The sequence below is a fragment of the Polistes dominula genome, unplaced genomic scaffold (assembly GCF_049000335.1).
Source record: "Polistes dominula isolate Pdom_NZ unplaced genomic scaffold, Pdom_raw_medaka contig_27, whole genome shotgun sequence".
In the NCBI taxonomy this organism is placed as follows: Eukaryota; Metazoa; Arthropoda; class Insecta; order Hymenoptera; family Vespidae; genus Polistes; species Polistes dominula.
In genome coordinates this window covers 1,090,068-1,113,928 of record NW_028300906.1, presented here as the reverse complement: position 1 = coordinate 1,113,928, position 23,861 = coordinate 1,090,068, and the positions used below count along the sequence as shown (strand labels likewise).

The 23,861-nt window shown below is 25.6% G+C and overlaps 6 protein-coding genes across 20 annotated transcripts in view; 2 read left to right on the top strand and 4 right to left on the bottom strand.

Annotated features, from left to right (window-relative positions):
* LOC107073265 (uncharacterized) overlaps nucleotides 1-15,541 on the top strand; it is a 183,405-nt gene extending 167,864 nt beyond the window's left edge. For all 11 annotated transcript variants that reach the window (XR_016178948.1, XR_016178960.1, XR_016178956.1 and 8 more), the window contains one exon: nucleotides 15,354-15,541. Coding sequence is in view for 5 of the 11 variants with exons in the window: in XM_089179589.1 (XP_089035715.1) it covers nucleotides 15,354-15,421 (68 nt within the window). In the remaining 6 variants the exon portion in view is untranslated. The remainder of the gene's footprint in view (nucleotides 1-15,353) is intronic.
* LOC107073707 (uncharacterized) lies at nucleotides 1,946-3,496 on the bottom strand. 3 transcript variants are annotated; one of them, XM_089179572.1, is made up of 5 exons: nucleotides 3,341-3,496; nucleotides 3,039-3,158; nucleotides 2,829-2,946; nucleotides 2,267-2,751; nucleotides 1,946-2,085 (listed from the first exon to the last, which is right to left on the bottom strand). In XM_089179572.1, the coding sequence occupies exons 1-4, from the start codon at nucleotides 3,494-3,496 to the stop codon at nucleotides 2,285-2,287; spliced, it is 861 nt and encodes a 286-aa protein (XP_089035698.1). In that variant the 3' UTR covers nucleotides 1,946-2,085; nucleotides 2,267-2,284. The 3 variants fall into 3 exon arrangements, with proteins under 3 accessions (XP_089035698.1, XP_089035697.1, XP_089035699.1); XM_089179571.1 differs by having other exon boundaries at nucleotides 1,946-2,751; XM_089179573.1 differs by having other exon boundaries at nucleotides 1,946-2,946.
* On the bottom strand, nucleotides 3,202-5,305 carry LOC107073547 (uncharacterized). Of its 2 annotated transcripts, XM_089179594.1 has the most exons (5): nucleotides 5,264-5,305; nucleotides 5,016-5,106; nucleotides 4,552-4,697; nucleotides 4,288-4,420; nucleotides 3,202-4,232 (listed from the first exon to the last, which is right to left on the bottom strand). In XM_089179594.1, the coding sequence occupies exons 2-5, from the start codon at nucleotides 5,073-5,075 to the stop codon at nucleotides 4,182-4,184; spliced, it is 390 nt and encodes a 129-aa protein (XP_089035720.1). In that variant the 5' UTR covers nucleotides 5,076-5,106; nucleotides 5,264-5,305; the 3' UTR covers nucleotides 3,202-4,181. The 2 variants fall into 2 exon arrangements, with proteins under 2 accessions (XP_089035720.1, XP_015189722.2); XM_015334236.2 differs by lacking the exon at nucleotides 5,264-5,305 and having other exon boundaries at nucleotides 5,016-5,100.
* On the bottom strand, nucleotides 7,474-13,391 carry LOC107073546 (purine nucleoside phosphorylase). 2 transcript variants are annotated; one of them, XM_015334231.2, is made up of 6 exons: nucleotides 13,240-13,391; nucleotides 9,893-9,987; nucleotides 9,400-9,608; nucleotides 8,960-9,135; nucleotides 8,544-8,734; nucleotides 7,474-8,221 (listed from the first exon to the last, which is right to left on the bottom strand). In XM_015334231.2, the coding sequence occupies exons 1-6, from the start codon at nucleotides 13,374-13,376 to the stop codon at nucleotides 8,016-8,018; spliced, it is 1,014 nt and encodes a 337-aa protein (XP_015189717.2). In that variant the 5' UTR covers nucleotides 13,377-13,391; the 3' UTR covers nucleotides 7,474-8,015. The 2 variants fall into 2 exon arrangements, with proteins under 2 accessions (XP_015189717.2, XP_015189718.2); XM_015334232.2 differs by having other exon boundaries at nucleotides 9,400-9,578.
* A 2,182-nt stretch (nucleotides 15,542-17,723) lies between the features above and the next one.
* On the top strand, nucleotides 17,724-19,143 carry LOC107073549 (phosducin-like protein 1). Its single transcript, XM_015334238.2, has 4 exons — nucleotides 17,724-17,874; nucleotides 17,968-18,251; nucleotides 18,331-18,754; nucleotides 18,885-19,143. The coding sequence occupies exons 2-4, from the start codon at nucleotides 18,033-18,035 to the stop codon at nucleotides 19,085-19,087; spliced, it is 846 nt and encodes a 281-aa protein (XP_015189724.2). The 5' UTR covers nucleotides 17,724-17,874; nucleotides 17,968-18,032; the 3' UTR covers nucleotides 19,088-19,143.
* Nucleotides 19,144-19,275: 132 nt separating this feature from the next.
* LOC107073548 (uncharacterized) lies at nucleotides 19,276-20,734 on the bottom strand. The gene is made up of 3 exons (XM_015334237.2): nucleotides 20,530-20,734; nucleotides 19,947-20,430; nucleotides 19,276-19,874 (listed from the first exon to the last, which is right to left on the bottom strand). The coding sequence occupies exons 1-3, from the start codon at nucleotides 20,558-20,560 to the stop codon at nucleotides 19,358-19,360; spliced, it is 1,032 nt and encodes a 343-aa protein (XP_015189723.2). The 5' UTR covers nucleotides 20,561-20,734; the 3' UTR covers nucleotides 19,276-19,357.
* Between the last annotated feature and the right edge of the window lie 3,127 nt (nucleotides 20,735-23,861).

The following is a 23,861-nucleotide window of genomic DNA, read 5'->3' as shown; positions in this document are numbered from 1 at the left end:
TTACCTTCTAATGATAAAAAGGTCAATTTTTTGTTAATATAATTACATCAAAAGAATGAAAAAATATTTCTACAAACTGTTACAAAACCAAAGTAAATTGTGCTGTGAGCAGTAAGCAAAATAATACTTCCTATCGTTTTCTGTAGCACTTCGACTGCTGTTTGAAATGAAACTTCCGATGTAAAAAGTTGATAAAACTAATGATTAAAAAGAAACTTACAAATAACATGCAATAAATGATTTATAACATTTGTTTTTTTATATGCTACCAAAGAATTAATGTTTACACGAAATATTTCAATTATTTTAAAGAAATAAGCATAATAATCACCATAATAAATATAATAATGTATTTTACGTTAAAAAAACTAAACATACTTGATGTAATAATCCAGGAGACAGGTAGAATGTTATTAAACAAAGTAAAAACAATGCATCATTCTGAGAATGATCAGGACGGATACTGAAAATTGATTGAACGACCTTATTTGAAAAGAAAAAATGTTCGTCGTACATTCGACCACCAGCAGCCATTATGAACTAACTTGCAAATTTCAAAACAAAATATTAAATGCGCATTTTATTTCCCCTACGATCTCATAGTAAATGCAAATTTCATTCTATTAAAAATGTAAGAATAAAATGAAAATGAATGACAAGAAAATAACGAGAATAAAAAATTGCTGACCTTATCTATAAAATACAGGATAAGAATGTTTTAGCTCTTTATACGATTTAAATTATCCTATACATTTTGATACCATTAACCTATTACTATTTACTTATGACATGTAATTTTCTCCACAATTACACGAGGGGTACATTTTTCTTTTATTTTTTATATGTTCTGACATGCGCAAAAGGTTCTATTGATTTCAACTTAGATCAGTTGGTTTCCGACAACGGTGCTGAACACTTGCTGATCCAGCAGCAAAATGAGATTGCTCTAGTGACTAGAAAATAGTTTTTTCTACTTTGATCGACAATACAGTCTGCTAAAGTTGCATAGAAATTCTCATAATTTATAGGTAAAAAATTAAAGAAAAATGTTGCAATATCATAGAATATATTTGTCAAACAATAACTCATGATTATAATCATATTTTCATGAAATATAGAATATTATTTGTATCATGCAGAATCATATACATCTTTACTAAGCACAGTATTGAATATATCTTTAAAACTGTTTAAATACAATTAAGAATTATAGTGTAGAGTAGTAAACCATTGCAAAAGAGAATGCCTTCTGTATTAACTGAAAAGATATATTTAAACAATAAATCATAAAACAATCGCTAATTGCAACTTACCGCTGCAAACGTTGCATGTGTTGACACAAACATACCACCAATCGAAATCGTGCTTGCCTTGCAGCTCTTTGCAATTACGAATAATAGAAATTTTTGTGTTTTATGCGATAGATTATAAAATGGAACTTGACACCTTTAAACAGATCGGGAGGTTATTTCTTAAATGAAATAATTATTAACATGATAGTAAAACAGCAGAAAAAAATAAAATCATTATAATCATATCGTAAAAAGTATTTGTTTGCATTTCAAAGGAGTTAATTACATTTGATAAGAATTTTTGTTATATCTTACAATTCCTTGTAAACTAGATTGCTGTAATTCATCAGTTCTTGACCAAAAAAAAAAATTGATGTAAATCGTAAATAATGAGCCTGCAATGTAGAAACTCAATTCGACTATTTGGGTTAAATTGTTCAAACTCGCAGATAACTGAAATATCTACACGTAAACAATTAAAAATACATATATATTGTAATATGTTTTTATAAATTATTAAAGTATATAATTTAATATAATATAATATATAATGTATTAAATAATCATATATTATACATATATCTATATATATATTAATTTTAAAATAAAAAGAAAATAGTGCATAATTTGATTATTGTGAAATAATAGAAAGATAATACTTCAATATTTATTATTTTTTGTTTTGACATTCTTGTTACTTACAAAAAGAAAATCAAAAGCTATCATGCTTAAAGCCAAGACTGTTGTAACTAAGTAAGTTATACTCGAAAAGTTGTTCAACAAATCCACATACCTTAAAAAAATTCTAATAAAAATAAACTGGGATATTTAACTCATTTTGTATTATTATATCTAAACTTTTCAAAAATTTTCTTTGATTGACTCGTATATTATATGTCATTACTTCGTGATAATGTTACATTCTTTATATAATTAAAAGTAAAATTCTTTTAACATCATCTCATTATACTTACTCCGTAACATTTTTAAATCTATTTATAATATCGATTATCCAATCCCATTCTTCTTGCGGTGTTATAAAATAACAATTCTTTTGAAAATATTTTAAATTTTTTTTGAATGGACGCTTTATTTTTAATCTTCAAAAACAAGAAAATATAAATGACAGAATGCAATATATTGTAGAAACAAAAATTAAAACAAATACAATTATAAGTTTGATTATTAATTAACACGCACATTAAAACACGAAATTGAAAGCACGCAAAAAGAACAAATATCATATATCCTGAAAAACTCACACCACCTATTATTATCACAATAATAACTAAAATTATTTGATAAATAAGCGAACAAAAATATTTCACTCCTGCCTTGGTGACATTATCAACGGGTAATATTAGTGGTAAGTTATTATCGTCCAATATTCCATAAAAATAAAGACATACTATGACAATACACGGAACTACTAATGAAAAACCATATCCATTAAAAAGACCTGAAACAAAGTAAAGGCTTGTAAATAGAATTAGAAACAAATCTTTTTATATAATTTTGTATCATTATAATATTTACCAAGTACAACGTATACATATAATTTACTTTGTTTTATACTTTCTTCAAACAAATGTAATTCCTCATTATTTAGCAACACTTCGTAAACCATATTAATTCTATGTAATAGTAACTTCATCTAAAAATATTACATTTATTTTCTAACGATAAAAAAGTCAATTTTTTGTTCATATACTTACATCAAAACAATAAACAAATATTTCTACTAACGGTTACAAAACCAAAGTAAATTGTGCTGTAAGCAGTAAGTAAGATGATAATTCCTATCGTTTTTGGTAGCACTTCGACTGCTGATTGCATTGTTACTTCCGATGTAAAAAGTTGATAAAACTAATGATTAAAAAAATAATTTCAAATTAAATGATACAAATGATTTATAAACTATGTTTTATTATATGTTTAAAAAAGTATAAATGATTACACGAAAGATATCTATTACTTCAAAGAAAAAAACATAAGTATCACCATAATAAATATATTAATTTATTTTATGTTAAAAAAATTAAACATACTTGATGTAATAGTCCAGGAGACAGGTAGAATGTTATTAAACAAAGTGAAAACAATGCATCATTTTGAGAATGATCAGGATGGATACACAATATTGATTGAACGAACTTATTTGAAGCGAAAAAATGTTCGTCGTATATTCTACTACCAGCAGCCATTATGAACTAACTTGCAAATTTCAAAACAAAATATTAAGTACGCATTTTATTTCCCCTACGATCTCATAGTAAATGCAAATTTCTTTCTATTAAAAATATAAGAATAAAATGGAAATGGAAATGAATGACAAGAAAATAACGAGAATAAAAAATTGCTGACCTTATCTACAAAATACAGGATAAGAATGTTTTAGCTCTTTATACGATTTAAATTATCCTATACATTTTGATACCATTACCCTATTATTATTTACTTATGACATGTAATTTTCTCCTCAATTACACGAGGGGTAGATTTTCCATCGAGTTTTTATATTTTCAGACATGCGCAATAGGTTCTATTGATTTCAACTTAGATCAGTTGGTTTCCGACAACGGTGCGGAACACTTGCTGATCTAGCAGCAAAATGAGATTGCTATAGTGATTAGAAAAAAGTATCTTCTATTTTGATCGACAATACAATCTGCTGAAGTTGCATAGTTATTGTCATAATTTATAGGTAAATAATTACAGAAAAATATTTCAATATCATAGAATATATTTATCAAACCATAATTCATGATTACAATCCTATTTTCATGAATTATGAAATATTATTTGTATCATGCAGACTTATATATATATATATCTTTACTAAGCACAGTATTGAAAATATCTTCACAATTGTTTAAATACAATTAAGAATTATAGTGTAGAGTAATAAACCATTGCAAAAGAGAACGCTTTCCTTATTAACTGAAAAGATATATTTAAACAATAAATCATAAAACAATCGCTAATTGCAACTTACCGCTGCAAACGTTGCATGTGTTGACACAAACATACCACCAATCGAAATCGTGCTTGCTTTACAGCTCTTTGCAATTACGAATAATAGAAATTTTTGTGTTTTATTCGAAAGAGTATAAAATGGAACTTGACACCTTCAAACAGATCAGAAGGTTACATCTTAAATGAAATAATTTCTAACATGATAGTAAAACATCAGAAAATAATTCATATAGTTATATGAATTGAATTAATAACATTTTATAAGAACTTTGTTATATCTTACAATTCCTCGTAAACTAGATTGCTGTGATTCGTCAGTTCTTGACCAAGATAAAAATTGATATAAATTGTAAATAATGAGCCTGCAATGTAGAAACTGCACTCGACTATTTCGGTGGCATTGTTCAAGCTTATAGATAACTGAAATATCTAAAGGTGAACGATTAAATTTACTTAATTTTATATATTTTTATAAATTATTATATAATTTAATATAATATAATATATAATATATTAAATTGTAATATATTTAATATAAGATATAATACATATTTATTAATATTTATGTATTGTATTATATATTATATAATATATTAACATATAATATAAAAAAATTTATATGTATATTAATATTTTGTAATAAAAAGAATGAAGTTTCATAATTTGATTATTGTAAAATAATAGGAAGATAATACTTCAATATCTATTAATATTTATTTTTAATGTTTTGACATTCTTGTTACTTACATACAGAAAATCAAAAGCAATAACACTTAAAGCCAAAAATGTTGTAATTAAATAAGCCATCTTCGAAAAGTTGTTTAACAAATCCACATACCTCAAAAAAATTTTGATAAAAATAATTTGTCGTGATTAACGCTTTTTCTCTTATTATATCTGAACTTTTCAAACATATGCTAATAATTCTAGGTACTAAGACACACTTTACAGAATTAAAAGCAAAATTTTTTTAAAAATCATCACAAAATACTTACTGCGTAAAATTTTTATATATATTTATAATCTCGATTATCCAATCCAATTCTTCCTGCGATGTTATAAAATAACTATCCTTTTGAAAATATTTTAGATTTTTTTTGAATGGAAGTTGTATTTTAAGTCTTTAAATGAAAAATATATATAAAAAATTAAAATATTTTACTGTAAAAAAAAAAATAATACATTATGGCAAATACAATCATAGATTTGATTATAATTAACACGCACATTAAAACGTGAAATTGAAAACACCCAAAAAGAACAAATATCAGATATCCTGAAAAACTCACAGCACCTACTGTCAATATAGCAATAAATGCAATTATTTGATAAATAAGCAAACAAAAATATTTCACTTCTGCCTTGGTGACATTATCAACGGGTAATATTAGTGGTAAGTTATTTTCGTCCAATGTTCCTAAAAAATAAAGACATAATTTTACAATGCACGGTGTTACTACTGAAAGACCATATCCATTAAAAAGACCTGAAACAAAGTAAAAGCCAGTATAAAAAATTTGAAAAATATCTTTTGATATAATTATAATACCATTATAATATTCACCAATTACAACGTATACATATGATTTACTTTGTTTTTCACTTTCTTCAAACAAATGTAATTCCTCATTATTTAGCAACTCTTCGTAAGTCATATTAATTCTGTTTAATATTAACTTCATCTAAAAAGAATAGTTTTATCTTTTAGCGATAAAAATGTCAAGTTTTCTTTTTTATTTACTTACATCAAAAGAATGAAAAAATATTTCTACAAACTGTTACAAAACCAAAGTAAATTGTGCTGTAAGCAGTAAGTAACATAATACTTCCTATCGTTTTCTGTAGCACTTCGACTGCTGATTGCAATGTTACTTCCGATGTAAAAAGTTGATAAAACTAATGATTACAAAAATAATTTCAAATTAAATGATACAAATGATTTATAAACTATGTTTTATTATATGTTTAAAAAAGTATAAATGATTACACGAAAGATATCTATTACTTCAAAGAAAAAAACATAAGTATCACCATAAGAAATATAATAATGTATTTTACGTTAAAAAAACTAAACATACTTGATGTAATAGTATTGGAGAAAGGAGGAATGTTATTAAACAAAGTGAAAACAATGCATCATACTGAGAATGATCAGGATGGAAACTCAATATTGATTGAACGAACTTATTTGTAAAGAAAAAATGTTCGTTGTACATTCTACCACCAGCAGCCATTATGAACTAACTAGCAAATTTCAAAACAAAATATTAAATGCGCATTTTATTTCCCCTACGATCTCATAGTAAATGCAAATTTCACTCGATTAAAAATATAAGAATAAAATGGAAATGAATGACAAGAAAATAAGGAGAATCAAAAATTGATGACATCATCTACATAATATAGGATAAGAATGTTTCATCCTTTTATATGTTTTAAAATACCCTATAATTTTCGATACCATTACTCTATTATTATTTACTTATGACAGATGTTTTTTCTCAGCAATTATACAAGGGGAGATTTGTTTCTTTTTTTTTTATTTTATACATAGAGACATGCGCAAAGGGTTCTTCTATTGATTACAATCTAAGTCAGTTGCTTTTTGACCAAAGTAAGTTTTACAACAACTTCAGAAATAGTCAGTCAACCAATTCGTTAGTTTCAGTTTATTCGTGAGTTTTGATTTGTCTAATGTTGAATTACAATTGAAATAGAAATCGTGTTGGTATATATAATAATATATAAACATTTCTTCTTCTTCTTCTTCTTCTTCTTCTTCTTCTTCTTGAAAAAAAAATATAATAAACCATATATGGTTATATTGTGTCTCTCTGATTGTATTTTTTTTCACAATATATTTATTAATTATAACTGACTAATTGAAATGAAAACAATATTGTTTCTTTGCTAATAAATTTTTTTTTATATTCTTTAATATAATATATTTAATATAATTTTGTATTTTATTTTCAACAAAATTCATAATATTTTGTCACAATCAATTATTTATATCATAATATTATATTAAAACTCTTAACACTTAATTAATTATATTAATATGTCATTTAAAAAAATAACTTTTGTTTTTATCTTGCTTTCTCTCTCTCTCTCTTTCTCTCTCTCTCTCTCTCTCTCTCTCTCTCTCAATCTTTTCTCTTATTAAATTACAATTATTTTTTAACAACAACAACAACAACAAAAATGTCATCTTAACAATATTTGATCTATTAATCATCATAGAAATAATTTAAAAACTAAAACAACAACAAGAAAAAAGGAAAAATCTTTGATGAACAATTGTTCTTCTCTTTTCATAATGAACTCTTATGTCTAAGTTAATAAAAAAAAAAATAAAATCAACTAATGTGTTTCACTATAAACCATAATTACAATTCACCAGTTAAGTTTTGGTTCATTAAAAAAAAATTCCAATACAATTGAAACGATTCAATGATGGACGGGGTTCTCGTTTTCACGAATTCTCTTTTAAAACAAAAAAAATAAAATAAAAAAAAACAAACAAACAAACAATGCAACAAAAAAAACAATTAATTCAAACAATTCCAACGATTAATTATAATTTATATAATTTTTATTAGAAAATATGATATATCGATGTATGAAATATAAATATCGGAGAGATAAATATTTTCAATTCTTTTTTTTTAAACGATTATTTGAATTTTTTGTTAAAACAAATATCAATGAATTAAAATCGACGATAAGAAGAATATCTGTCATAAATTATGTGCCCTTGAGACGTAAAATAAACCTCGAAAGGAAATCATGAATTAATGGTTGCCTAGTGTTACCAAGATCGATCACTTTTTCGTGATCAGTTTCAAAATGATCCTCGTAATTTGTTGCGCATAAATTTGTGATTAAGCTAAATGCAAAAACTGTCAAGTCACAATGTCTCGCTGTTATCACCTCGTGCACTGTTGACATACCTAAATGAAAAAAAAACAAACAAAAATTAACTCAAATTATTTCAATGATTTTTTAACATTAATATTATCTAATTTCTCAAATTAAACAATACTATAATTGTATTTGTTTTTTAAACGAAACAACCCTACGAATTTAATTAAATTCATTGATTCTATTTTGACCAATTGACATGAGTAATAAAAGAAAAACAAATTGAAAATACAAATATTTTTCATTATACAAAAATGTTTCATTATAAATTTTATAATATTTCTGAAATATAAATTCAATACTCAATTTAATTTTGATTAAAAATATAAAATGATAAATAATTGAACTAACCAACGGCATCGATTCCAACCCTTTTAAGCATATTAATTTCAGCAACCGTTTCAAAATTAGGTCCACCTAAACAAGTATATACACCTTTATGTACTAAATAACTAATATCCATTTCTGATGCTACTTCTTCTGCTATTTTAATTAATTCAGCATTGTAAGCTTTGCTCATTGGTAAAAACCTTGGTCCAAATCTGTAATCAATTAAATCAAATATTTGTTTAATATATGTTTCTTTTGTAAATAACATTTCTTTAAACTATATAACTAATGTAATATCTCAAGTATAAAGAAATACAATATATTTAAAACAAAAAACAAAAAAATAAAACATCGTCAGTTTTTAGTTTTCAGTTTTTGTTTCATTAAAACATTCTTTGTTTCATTTGTTAAAAGAAAGAAAAAATAAATAAATATACCGATCTTCGTTGGGTCCTTGAAGAGGATTATTACCAGCAAAACCCATCAAATTCACATGATCCTTCATTATCATAATGTCACCGACTTTGTAATCAGGATTAATACCTCCTGCAGCGTTTGTTATAATCAGGTGAGTTACTCCAACAAGCTTCATCACTCTGATAGGCATTGAACACTAATAAATAAACAAGAAAATATATATATATATAATATTAAAAATAATTAAGAAAAAAATTAATAACATATTGTATAATTAAACACATTTAAAATATGTTTAATATAATTATTAAATAATTATTATAACAAAATAATTTATTAGTAAATATATATATTATTTTAATGATAATTAAAATATAATAAATGAAATAAATTAATATATTAAAATAAATGAAATAAAAATGATAATATTGTTAGAATAATATATAATAAATATATTTACCTTCCAAAGTGGATAACCTTCGTAATAATGAAATCTTCCTTGCATGCACATAATCGGAACACCTTCGAGATAACCGAAGACCATTTGTCCATGGTGTCCTGGTACTGTCGATACAGGAAAATGTGGAATTTCTTCGTACGGGAAACAATACTTGTCGACGAATGAATCAGCGATTGTACCTGGACACAACTCGTTTCGCTCAATTATCCCTGTACGGAAATAAGCAAAAGCTCTTAGGAGGAAAAAAAAAAAAAAAAAAAAAAAGAAAAAATATCCCCAATGAAGAAAAAAGGTCGGGGACAAATTTGCATTACGACACGTGCAAATGTGTCTCTTTTAATTTTCTTTTTTTTTCCTTTTGCTGATAATATCGTATTGATCATTGATTTGTATCGGTTTTTTTGCTTTTTTTTTTTTTTTTTTTTTAATAATGTACAATAAAAATAACATTGAAATGATTCAAATTACTAATAAAATAAATGTGAATACTTACCCATACCAGAACCACATATTACTCCTATTTTTGGTCGCATTTTAATACGATCGAGTAAAAATTGTGCAGATTCCTGCAACATTTCGAACGAATACCTACAAATCAATAAGAAAAATAATATTAATATACAACAATTTTGACTATAATTTGTTTTAACATTTATAATGGCTTGTAATGCAATAAATGTATATACATAAATAATAAACAATATTGATTAAACAATCGAAACTTAATTAAATCATACAATGTGCATTGTATTTGATTGTTTCTGTAGACTACTTGTGATCCGAGAGTGTCAAGAACGTAGTTAAATTTAAATCAACGAGAATTTATACTACTACAAGAGTGTTCGATGAAATTGAAACGGCCTTGCTCTTTAATCTATTATATTTGTGCACAAATGATATATAAAACAGTTATTATTTTATTTGTTTTTAAGTATCATTAATGATTCTTAAAAAGAAACAAAACCGTCTCTTGATTATCATATGAAACATTAATCGAGATCAACGTTCTCTCAATTATAAAATTATACTAAGTAAAAAGAAAAAAAAAGAAAAGAGACAAACGTATAAATCTATAAGATTTATCTATCTATAGTCCTTAATCTTATAGATTATTTATCTATAATCTATAAGATTTAGCCTAAAAGAGAATGAGATAGAAGATAGTATGCATTTGTTTTTCTTATTTCACTTTACGACGAGTCTACGAAAAGTTCAGTCAATGCACGAATGTAGGAAGAAAATTTTTTTTTCAACTTATGAGCATCAATGAACTACGAAGAAATTCGTCAATGTACGAGTCTACGAAAAGTTCAGTCAATGCACGAATGTAGGAAGAAAATTTTTTTTTCAATTTATGTGCATCAATGAACTACGAAGAAATTCGTCAATGCACGAGTCTACGAAAAGTTCAGTCAATGCACGAATGTAGGAAAAAAAATTTTGTTCAATTTATGTGCATCAATGAACTACGAAGAAATTCGTCAATGCACGAGTCTACGAAAAGTTCAGTCAATGCTCATTGATCATTGACTAATTTCTTCGTAGACTCATTGAAATTTTGTTGAAAAATGCACGAGTCCTCGATCATTGACGAATTTCTTCGTAGACTCATTGAAATTTTTTGGAAAAATGCAATTTCTTCGATCATTGACTAATTTCTTCGTAGACTCATTGAAATTTTTTGGAAAAATGCTATTTCTTCGATCATTGACTAATTTCTTCGTAGACTCATTGAATTTTTTGAAAAATGCAATTTCTTCGATCATTGATTAATTTCTTCGTAGACTCATTGAAATTTTGTTGAAAAATGCACGAGTCCTCGATCATTGACTAATTTCTTCGTAGACTCATTGAAATTTTGTTGAAAAATGCACGAGTCCTCGATCATTGACTAATTTCTTTGTAAACTTATCAAACTTTTTTTGAAAATCAATCACATGATATTTTTTTTTATAGTAAATAAATCCTACAATTATCTTATTCCTGATACTCTGCATTCGATTCATTCTCTAGAAGCTTTGTTTTTAAATATGTTTCACTTCTAACACTTGTAATTTACACACTTGATATTATTTTTTAATAATTTATAATATTTAAAATTGTGCTAAATATATACATATATATACATATGTATGTGCGTGTTTGATATTGTTATCTAATAAAATGATGCAATTATTAAATTTTTTTAGCAATAAACTTTAATGAAACATTGACTCAATGTCTATGATAAATAATTCGTTACGTCAAACTGTATGATAAAATTTGTTCTAAATGATTAAACAAACAAACAAACATCAATAGAAAACAAATTAAAAGAACGTTCCAAAAAAAAAAAAAAAAAATATACAAAAATACGATAAGAATAAATGTAAACGAAGTATAAATGATAACAATAATGTTACAAAACAAACAAACAAACAAAATAAGAGACCTTTTTTTTGGTAATTGCTTAGAAAATCTTATGCAATTTAGTAAATATATTTCATCGTTCATCCATGATAAAAAAAAATATTTTTTACAGTCTCGTTTATATTATTTTATCGATTTAAAATTAATTTCGAAATGTATTATGACGAAATATATGTGTTATTTATGTGTATTCAATTTTTGTAATATATATATACCAAAATTATATATAACATATAATATTATAAAAAAATATATATATATATATAATTAATAAAATATATATTATATAATAATAAAAATATATTTTAAAATGTATATAATTTTTTATATATATACAAATATATATATACATATATAAACGATTTCTTAATGACTTTATTTTAGAAAGTTATTAAATGTAATAAATAAATCGTTTAAAAGTTAAAAAAAAAAAAAGAAAAAGAAAACAAATAAAGTCATTTAGATAAAATAATATTTCACATTTAAATAGTAAATATTGTTCAACGAAATATCATAATAAATAAATTAAATAAATGTCATAATACTTCTCGATAATAATAGTTAACGAAATTTTTCCCTACATCATCGACAACAACATATTATTTTGTTGTTGAATGTGAATATTGTTCAACATGATATCTTTATCAACTCGGAATTGCATAGTATTTAAAATTAAAAAAAAACATAAAATAAAATTATAAAAAAAAAAAACAAAAACAAAAAATAACGAACTCGCGATACTTGAAATAATAAATCAATCGATAGTTTGAAAATAAATACAATTTCGAAATAGTAAAAATATTCCATCCTACTTTCTACAACAAATTCATCTTCTTATCATTATTAATTTAATGAAAGAATGCGATAATAAAGTTTTCCTTTATTATCGTTAATTGGGTAAAAGCATAAGTGTTATGTATGTATGTATAATATATATGCACATATATATATGTGAGAAAATAAAAATACAAAAGAGATAGAAAATGAATATTAAATTCGCATAAATCATAAAAATATAAATAATAAATAAAATTATACGTATTGATATTTTTTAAAAATATGCCATTATTTTTATATCGCAACATTCACATATATTTATAAAAAAATAAAAATGAATGAAAATATTACTCGACAGATTTGATCAAAATATATATATTTATATATATATATATATATATTTTTTTTTTTTAATTTTCGTGCATTTATTTTCTTTTTTTTTTTTTTATCATAAAATAAACAACAACAACAACAAGAACAACAAAATTAAAAAGAAAAAAATTGTCGTCGCAATTTCATTGAAAAAAAAAAAAAATCATCTTACACGCCTATACATTTAATGACTCGAATTAATTACTGTTACCAATACAACATAAAAAAATAAAAAAAATTCATTATAAATTGTAATAAAAAAAAAACAAACAACAAACTTACGCAGCTGTATTTCTATTACTGTGTTTGCCATTGCTTTCGTTAAGAAATTCTTCACCATTATTCGACGAAGATTGTTGGATTAATTCAAAACGTTTATCAAGGCCATCGATTAGACTGTCGTTGTTCAGGAACGGCATTATCTTCTTTTCTTCTTTTTTCTTTTTTATCAATATCAAAATTTGATAACGATAACGGTAACGGTAAGAAAAAAAAAACAAACGAAAAAAAAATAATCAATGAAAACCCCAAAAAATTTCGAATAAAAAGAAAAATAGAAAGAAAGAAAAAAAAAACCCCAAAATCTATGAAGAAATAATGAACAAATTGAAATTTGAATTAAAATCGATGCATGAAAACTTATGTCAAATAATGTTTAAAAAAAAAAATATATATATAATTTATTCGCGCACTCGATATTTATTTACGATAATTATATTATTATACCGATACACATATACATATACTTTTCTCTTTTATTTAATTAATATTTTAAATATATAAATTATATATATATATATATACAAATGATAATTACGCGTGAATAATATCTGTTTTATTTAAAACTCGTCTTGTCGCGCGGCTCCTTTTATAAGCAAACTCAAATGAGATAGAAAAAACAATATAAACCACAACGAGACGACCAATGATCTAGGGAATTCACTTCACTCTCCTACCAATGGTAATACAAGCTTTTCTAAGTTACCGTCTAAAAGTGGGGAGAACATTTCATGATAACCCGTTACGAAGTAATTGCCCTAATTGTTGACATCAGTCTTGAATTCTTTTATATTTATTTTTATAATATCTCTCTCTCTCTCTCTCTCTCCTCTCTCTCTCTCTCTCCCTATCTCCTTTCATCTCCCTGCCCCCTCTTTTCTTTCTCACTTTCTCTCATTTATTCTCAATTCCATTAAATTATTATATTTCTTTTTCTAACTCACTTATTTTCTCTTATTCTTTTCATAAAACAAGTATTCTCTCTCTCTCTCTCTCTCTCTCTCTCTCTCTCTCTCTCTTTCTTTCTTTCTTTCTTACGTGCACACATATAAACACTCATTCACTCACTCTTCCAATCTTTCTATTTCTTTCTCGCTCTAATTCTATCTAGTTGTTTCCTCGTTCATATACAATATATACAAGTATATATATATATCAAATCGTACAAGTATATAATAGATTATAATTAATATAATAGATTAATATAATACATTAATATAATACAATTAATGTAATAGATTATATATTATAATAATTATATATATATATATATATATATATCTTCCTAAAGGATATCTAACAAGTAAAAAGGGAAGGAATTCCGCGGTGTTGTTAATAAATTGATGTAAAAAGAAAAACCTCTCTTCACGGATATGGAATATAAAACACCTTATTTGCTCGACTACTAAACGATGACTGATTCTCGATCCCTTTTCTTTTATTTAATTCTTCTAACGACGCTCTTGATAGCGATATTCGGGTGTTCATTTCACCTTTGTTCATCGTCCTCCTATATCTGATTACACACGGCACTCCATTAGCTTACTCATACCTCTCAGAATCTCACGCACTCACACTCTCACACTATTCTCAATTTTCTTATTTTATATCTCTAAATATATTCTATTCTTTAAATTTAATAAATATGGGATTTTAATTCTAAACTAATTAATACTTACATGATTAGAAAAATTATGATTCCGTAACACGTTTGTATAAGAGCTCTTATATCATCAAACTTGACATTCTAATCTAGGACAAGAAATATATATGGATACTTAGGGATATATAAGGTGTCAAATATTATCCTAGATTATCAGATAATCTGTTATTCGTTTTAACACGTACAATATTTCAACTATTCCAAATTTAATATTACAAATTATATATTATTTATGAAAACAAAATGAAACCATTTAATTCACACAATTGATTGTTCAAATAATTTATGATACTTGATTAATCAAATTCATACTTTTCTTATCATATATCATTCTTTCCTGACTTTAGTTAAAACAAATCTAAACATTATCTTGAAAATCACTTTACCAAGCATAAAAAAAAAAGAAAAAGAAAAAAACAATACGAATAATCAATAATTGCTTTTTTTATTTCAGGACAGGAATCTACGATTAATGCTGTTAATCAACAAAACAAAAATGGCCCTACGAAGCAGCTACTTTAAATAATTGAACAAATACGAAATATCGATTGTACTGTTGGATAATGCTACTCACGTAACACCCGATATATTAATCTATTTTTTCTACATTGCAAATAAAAGTATTTTTAAAATGAAAATAAAGTTTTTACAAATGACCACATAATGGATGAACCTATCCTTTGATTCTTCCTACTTCCCAACTGAAATCTAATTCCACGTATTGCAATTATTTTCCTGTCAAGGATATCTGGTTAAAGTAACCAGTACGTTCGATAATTAATTATTTATTACCTTTGTTTACTGAGAAGTGCGTATTATTTTCTCATTTTGTTATCTTCTATTAAATAATAATTTCAATGAAAATTAGAATCAAAATAATAATAATTGTTTCAATGAAATTTTCACGTTATGTACATTCTTCATTATTCATGATCTATCATCAGCATAATTTTTAGAAAATTACCACGTATATAAAATGTTACAAATAAAACTTACTTTTCTAAATTGTCCATGATAATAAAACACATGAAACTATCAGATCGTTTAGATTTCGGGTGTCATTCCTACGCGTATACGTGTCAGTTACACCAACTAATAATAATTCACCTTTTATATTCTAATCTTATCAACAATTGTGCAATCGATTAGTTATCACACAATTACATAGAACTATAAAACTTTTACCGTTCGAACATTAAAAAATTAACATCCATTGACAAAAATGCAGATTGTTGCTTTAAAAACTTGAAATCAAAAAAAGACAATAACACCCTTCCCCTATTCTTATTTTCGGTCAATTAAATATATTTTATTTTTTTTATAACACAAATAATTTTCCTTACTGGCAATAAAAAAAACAAAATCACGTCTAGGGACCGTACAGGAGGGACGCGCCATGTACATTGCTAGGCTGAAAATGTGGGGGGACAGCTTCCGTTGCATCATGCAGCCATGTTTATCTTTAGTATGTATTAACGACTGTGGTTAGTTGAACCATTCACGCGCAATCACGTGACTAAACGAGTTCCTGTCCCTCAGCAATGTACATGGCGCGTTCCTCCTATATTGAAAAATCTTCATTACAAATATCAATAGCAAAAAGCTTTTGAACAGATCAGTTAGTAAATAATTTGCAATGCATTCATTGTTTATAAAGTTTTATACAGAGTGTATGAAAGACCTATGCTACCAATAATTCCACGATTAAAATCGATGATGATGACGATGAATAAATGAATTATTATTTTGTTATTTACGAATTATTTCTAAGCTTTCTAAGAATACAAATATGTTTACAAATTGTATACGAATATCATAGATTGGTGTAAAAATCTTTATGAAAAATAACAAAATGACGAAGTAATGTTTGTTTCAATAGATAGTCCAATTTTTTTTTTATTACAAAATGATAATAACTTCATTTTACTGCGCGATACCCAATGGTTAAACTTCGAAAAAGATAAATAAAAAATATATATATATATATATACAAATACGTATAAGTTATTACGGAAATAATACAAACATACAAATGATAATCTCGACCCCTCCTGAATTTAACGTAAAACAAACCGTTGGGGTTCTTCTTTATCATTGACCTCGAATAAATTATCTGACTCAAGTAGCAAGCATACAAAAAAAAACATGATAAACGTTCCCCCCCCCCCCACCCCCCCCAACAACTATTCGTTCTATTTCGTGATAAATGCAATTGCACATACGCAACTGCATTATCTTTTTTTTTTAAATTAGAAGAAGAAAAAAAACACCGAAAGAAAAATACACGAATAAGCTTCCGTTCGATCTTCTTATCGATCTTATTTATTTCATCATTTTTGATTTTAATCTTCAAAAATAACAAAAACTATTCAATTCTCAGGCAAAATTTCTTCCAACGTGGAAATATTTTTTTTACATAATATCGAAATAGAATTATTTATAAGATATTACCTTTCCCTCCACCCCTTCATCTTTCTTAAAATGAATTCAAATTATTTAGCAAATATTTTTATTGTTTATGATCGAACTTTTATCTATCATTTTTTTCTAAACAGATAATGTTTACGTTAAAATTTTACAAATAAATTATTTCTGAGACACCGTGAATATGTGATAAAGAGAAATTGAATAAAAATGTATTAATGGATCAATAAAAATAATTCAAACATTCCCGCGTATTGACGCGTCCGCAGAAAGTGACATCTATGTCAAAGTAGCGGAAACTTTAAACCGAATGACACAATATTGATAAAAACGCATTTGACATTATCAACACAAGCGTTTTTTTTAGATATTGATATATTTACTAAGGTATGTACCGTTTTGTTGAGCGTTTTAATTCAGTTTGTAACATAATTAGATTATTTGTTAATTTATTTGTTCAGTCTTATTGATAAAACATAATAACGTTAAAAATGTTAATAATTAGATTATGTAAAAGTTTACATTAACAACTTTGAAATCTATTTAAAAAAGTAAACAAGCCACAACATTATTTTGAAGTATATATAAACATTAATTACATTTTATATTTATCATGAGTAATAAGAATTATTTGTAAATTGTAGACAAATTGAAATAATATAAAAAAAAAAAAAATAATAATAATAATAATAATAAAAGATTATCAAGGATGTCTACGCTGGAGGATAAAATATTAGGAGAAAAAACGCACTACTATTGCAGTAGTTCAAGCGAGGATGAAAATGATAGCGAAGATTCTAACAATGTTGATAAAGAAAACAAATATTCAAGTAGTGTATATAACCTTTCACCATCTTACTCCAATGCACCATCTAATTTTGTATGGGATGGATCATCCAGTAATACAGGACCTAAAGGTGTTATTAAAGTAAGTATCAGATTAAAACCATGGACATATATATCTTCCATCATAACTATTTTCACTAATGTTCTATTTAACTTTAAAGGATTGGCAAAGATTTAAACAAATAGAAACAGAAAAACGAGCAATGCTTGAAAAAGAAAGATTAGAAATAATCAAGAAAGCAAGTTTTACATGTCGCACTGATTTAGATGAAGAAAAAGCAAAACTAGAAGAAACAGATCCAGAATTAGCTGATTTATTGTCAGATGAATTTTTAATAACTTACCAAAAGCAAAGAATGAAAGAGTTGCTTGAAAAAGTACATAAAGAACATGAACGACACTTTGGTGAACTAATCACATTAGAAACTGCTGATGCATTTGTAGATGCTATCGACAATGAGGATAAATTTGTAACAGTTATTATTCATATATATGAAGACAAAGTTTATGGATGCAAAGAAATGAATAGTACTTTGAGTACTCTTGCTAAGGAATACCCTAGCTATAAATTTTGTAGAATTTCAGGTACATTTTCTCATTCGTTTATATATATATATATATATATATATATATATATATATATATATATTTATGTCAAAATATTATATTTATTTATTATTTTATTATAATTAATTATATAATGAAAAATATTTAGGATCTGTGGCTGGATTGAGTAAATCTTTTAAAGAGAAGGGTGTTCCTGCTTTATTAGTCTACAAAGAAGGACAATTAATAGGAAATTTTGTTAAATTGAACGATCAATTGGAATCTAATTTTACTCCTACTCATGTAGAAACATTTTTAGTTGAAAATGGAATATTACCTAATAGATGTGGTATACGTGATATCATTATTTAAGAAATGACACTCGAGTAATATTAATAAATACTTTGTTATGTAATAACTTAAAAGTATATTTTTAAGGATCATTTCTTCTTCTTCTTCTTCTTCTATAAATCTCCATATTAACAATAATCATGTATCTGCTGGCTCATTTTATCTATAAATTGTATTTATTTCTATTAAGTTGTATCGATTATAATCAGAATAATAATAATAATAATAATAATAATAAATTTTTTTTTAAATATATATATATACACATATATAAAAATATACATTTTGTTCTTAAAGCATTTCCATTATTTGTTTTTTCTTTTTAATAGCGCTACACAGGTGTAAATATGTCTTTAATATATTATCATATTCTGTATTTTGTAAATCAAGATAAAGCTTTTTCAAATGACTTTTCCTTTTAATTTCATTACTTAATTCTAACATCTTATCGTCTAAAGTATTATTTAATATTTTATATGATTCAATTGTCTTAGGTGTTTCCGTGTACATTTTGATTAAACAGGTTAATTTAGCTACTTTAGCTTGTACTTCAGCTATTTGCGATTGCAATGATAAGATTTGTGCCTTTTTATCATAAATTTCCTTGACATCTTCATTTTTTACTTTTCTCCATTCGTTGATCAAATCTGCACTTTGTATTAAACGATCTTTATAATGCGCTAAAATATTATCAAACTTATCTTTCCATTTTAATAATTCTAAATCTGTATTCTCTGTTAATTGGTTATTAGTGTTGAGACTGTTTAATTTTTGAAGTTCTTTAACATTACCACCTAATTCCTCATATCTGTAATGTCATTGAACATTAACATTATTTATTTCAAATATACAAATCACGATTACACGAATGAATACTTACTTTAATAAAAAATCATGCAATTTTTCTTGCATCAATGCGTCAACGCAAGCTTTTACATTTAATCTTTCTTCGTAACTTAATTTATATTTAGGAAAATCTTGAATACCCAGTATACTTAAATCTTCCAATCCTTGTTTAAGAGTTATCGAGATATCTTTGATTTTATTTATTTCATATGATTCTAACAATCCTTTCAATTTGTCTTTAGTTTCATCTGGTAATGCAATGTTTTTATTTAAACATATTTCCTTTAAACATTCATAAATCAACTGTACTTTGGCATATTCGCTGATACTATTCTGACAATCAATAAATGATTTTGTAACTTCCCTAAAAACGTCATGATGATCTTGTTCAGGTGCAGTTGTAGCTTTATTATTTTGAATAAGACTAGAGTGATGTTCTAGCTCGTTGGAAAGTAAAATTGAATCTAATCTACCCATTAATTGTGAACTTCGTGAAATTCGTGATATAGTTGATATATCTTAAAAAAAAAAAAAAAGAATTAAATATAAACATCATTAAACTTATCAATTAAAATATATATATATATTCTCCAATAAATTATATTTATTTTAATTACCTGATAATTGACTAAAATCGAGATTATTCATGATTTATATCATATATCACTTATAAACAATAACGAATATTTAATAACTAAAACAATATTATCCACAAAATATCTTATTAAACAATAATAAATGCTTTGACACTTTGATGAACAGTTAAAATATGAATTAATTCAAACCGGCGTTATTTGTAGATAACAGTGCCAATTGAAACAATTAAAATACTAACTAAGAACCAATGAAAATAGAGAATTTAAATAAACGTTTATATTACTAGTATTTGTTGAAAATCAGATGTTATGTTCTAGTAGTTGGTAACAGTGTTGCGACTTCAGCGACAACATAGAAGAAATATGAACTACAAAGCGCAAAGCTGGACAGTGTTTCCCTCTACAATTCACTTGAATTACAATCTGCCGATAAAATTTCCTAACATTTAAAAATACATAAAAATTTTATTAATTTGCTTGAAAATGCAAAAAAAGGATCAATCTTTAAAAGTTTAAAATTATTTAATATTTATTAGTCGTAAATAAAAAGGTAATTAGTAAAATTAAAAGGTAATTAGTTTCTGGAGATGAAATGGACAGAAGGAGCTAAGGAAAGGAATAAAAATATGTTCATTGGAAAATTAAAAGAAACTAATTACAAATATAATGTTTATGGTAAGCGGTCTTTTGCTGGATTTTACTTGCAATGGAATGTAAAGCATATAAAAATATGTTAAACATTACATGGAAAGTAAAATACCATTGCCCGGGTCTAACCACGAGGAGGTAACCGCTTCTGAAGACCCAGGAGGGATGTGCATCCTGAAGATGCTCGCATCCGAATATAATTCAAAAGAATGAACCTAACTCTTAGGCCCCACCATAAGAGTACCATCCGAAAAATCGTTAAAATTATTATAGAAAATACCAGAGAAAAATTTCAATACCAAAAAATACAAAATGATAAATAAGGAGTGTAATCTGAAAAGAAATTCAATAGAATCATCGATGATACTTAAAGCTAACACACCCTAGAATAACTTCAACTTATAGAAATACAATCTATATACATTTATATACATAATTTTCAATCTCCATAAAATAAAGTATAATAATTAAAAGGAGTATACAATTATAAGTTGTACCATGGAATCTATAAATAAAGAAAATACATTAAAAATAATTATCAAACACGTTCGACGCTAAAAAGGGGAATTATATAAAGATGCAAATTTTCATTTTATTTATAGAAGTAATTAATTTATACTATGCCATATTACCAAGTTCACTTCTTGTTCCTTCATGGTCCTCCTTTGGTCCACCTGTGGTCGTTTCCTTAACATAGTCCAATCTGCAACAAAAAACAAAGGGATAAAAAAGAGTTAAAAAATAAAAGGGACAGGAGAAAAGGGGGATGGGTATAACTTCTAAAGCGGAACTTTTCACGATTTTTTTTTTAAGTGGTTTCCCCCCGATTGGACTAGTCCACTGACTCTAAATTTAGGAGAAACCTACACTAAATGTTCAGTCCAACACCGTATACTATTGCGAACTTACGGAAAAGAATCCTTGGGTCCGTCTAACAATTAGCGGAAGATGTTTTCCCTTACAATGAAGCTTCAGTTTCCCATGCTACATGCATATCTATCTATGCATATCAAAAAGAAAAAGAAAAGAAAAAAAAAGACGGTAGTTCCAGTTTAAAAGTTAAATGAACATGATTCTATCTTTGGGAGTAAGATGGAACCATGGCTCGCGTGGGCAGGGTCGCATACCTGAAGTAAATTCTTTATTTGTAAATGGTACCACCCTTTACGAAATAAAAATTTACCCGCTACCCATTAAACCGCTTCTGAAACAGAAATTTTAATGAATATTAATACAATTTTATTTGCAATGTAAGTAATTGGAGTATATTATATTACCTTCCGATCTAGGAACGCAATCAAGTTCAAGACAGTCATCTAATAAATTAAAAAATAAATTCAAAATAAAATGATTTTCTATTAAAAGTATGTTAATAGGTATGTAACGTTTAAATTAATGTATATGCGTTGAAACAATCTGAAAAATAATTAAAGTATATTAAAATAATGAAATAATTGTTAAATAATCGATAGAAGTATCGATTATTGTTTAAAAGTACGAAATATATTTTCGGAGTACCTTCCTCTTTGAAATTTACTTAAAAACTGAGCCGTTGTTCTCTTCAAAAAAATTATCTTTAGAAAGGTATGATATTTCCTTTCAATTGCAGACTTGTTTGAAATCGACATATTGTGAGATAATAGAAACCTGCATTAAAAAATAAAATATGCATTATAACAAAAATAATTTTATCCTGAAATTAAATAAAATAAATATTACAATAAAAGATTTCTTGTTTTATCGGTGTAATGCCTGTAACATTATAAAAGTTATTAAAAAACATTATAAGGTAATTAGTTTCTGGAAATGAAATGGATAGAATGAGCCAAGGAAAGGAATAAAATATGTTTATTGGAAAATTAAAAGAAACTAATTACAATTATAATGTTTATGGTAAGCGGTCTTTGGCTGGATTTTACTTGCAATGGAATGTAAAACATATAAAAATATGTTAAACATTACACGGAAAGTAATATCCATTGTCCAGGTCTAACCACGAGGAGGTAACCGCTTCTGAAGACCCAGGAGGGATGTGCATCCTAAAGATGCCCACATCCGAATATAATTAAAAAGAATAAATCTAACTCTTAGGCCCCACCATAAGAGTACCATCATAAAAAATTCTTAGAATTATTATTAAGAATAGCAAAAAAATACAAAATGATAAACAATGTGTGTAATCTGAAAAGAAATTCAATAGAAACATTGATGTTAGTTGAAACTAACACATCCTAGAATAATTTCAATACATGCACATATGGAAATTTACAAATTGGGAATATTTTATGTTTAATAATTTTTAATCTATCTAAAATATAGTATGATAAAAATAAATATATATAATATTAGATGGTACCTGTGAAAAAAAAGAAGATATTTGATGATACCTGTAGAAAAGAAGGATACAGTAAAAATACCTATCATACATATACGTTGCTAGAAAGAATAAAATGAAAAGAATTAAAATTCTGGAATTATTTTTGCAAGTAATTATTTTATATTACCCTTTACTATAATTATAGTCCTCTTATTATCTGCTTCCTATTATTCTTGGATGTAATATTGCATCGTCTTTATAATTCATCATCCTGTGAATAAAAAAAATAATAAATGAATAAAATACAACCTGTTTACCATAACTTCTGGATATGGACTCTTCTGGTCCATATTCCTCTCCTCTTGAATACTCCATTATTATAAGAAAC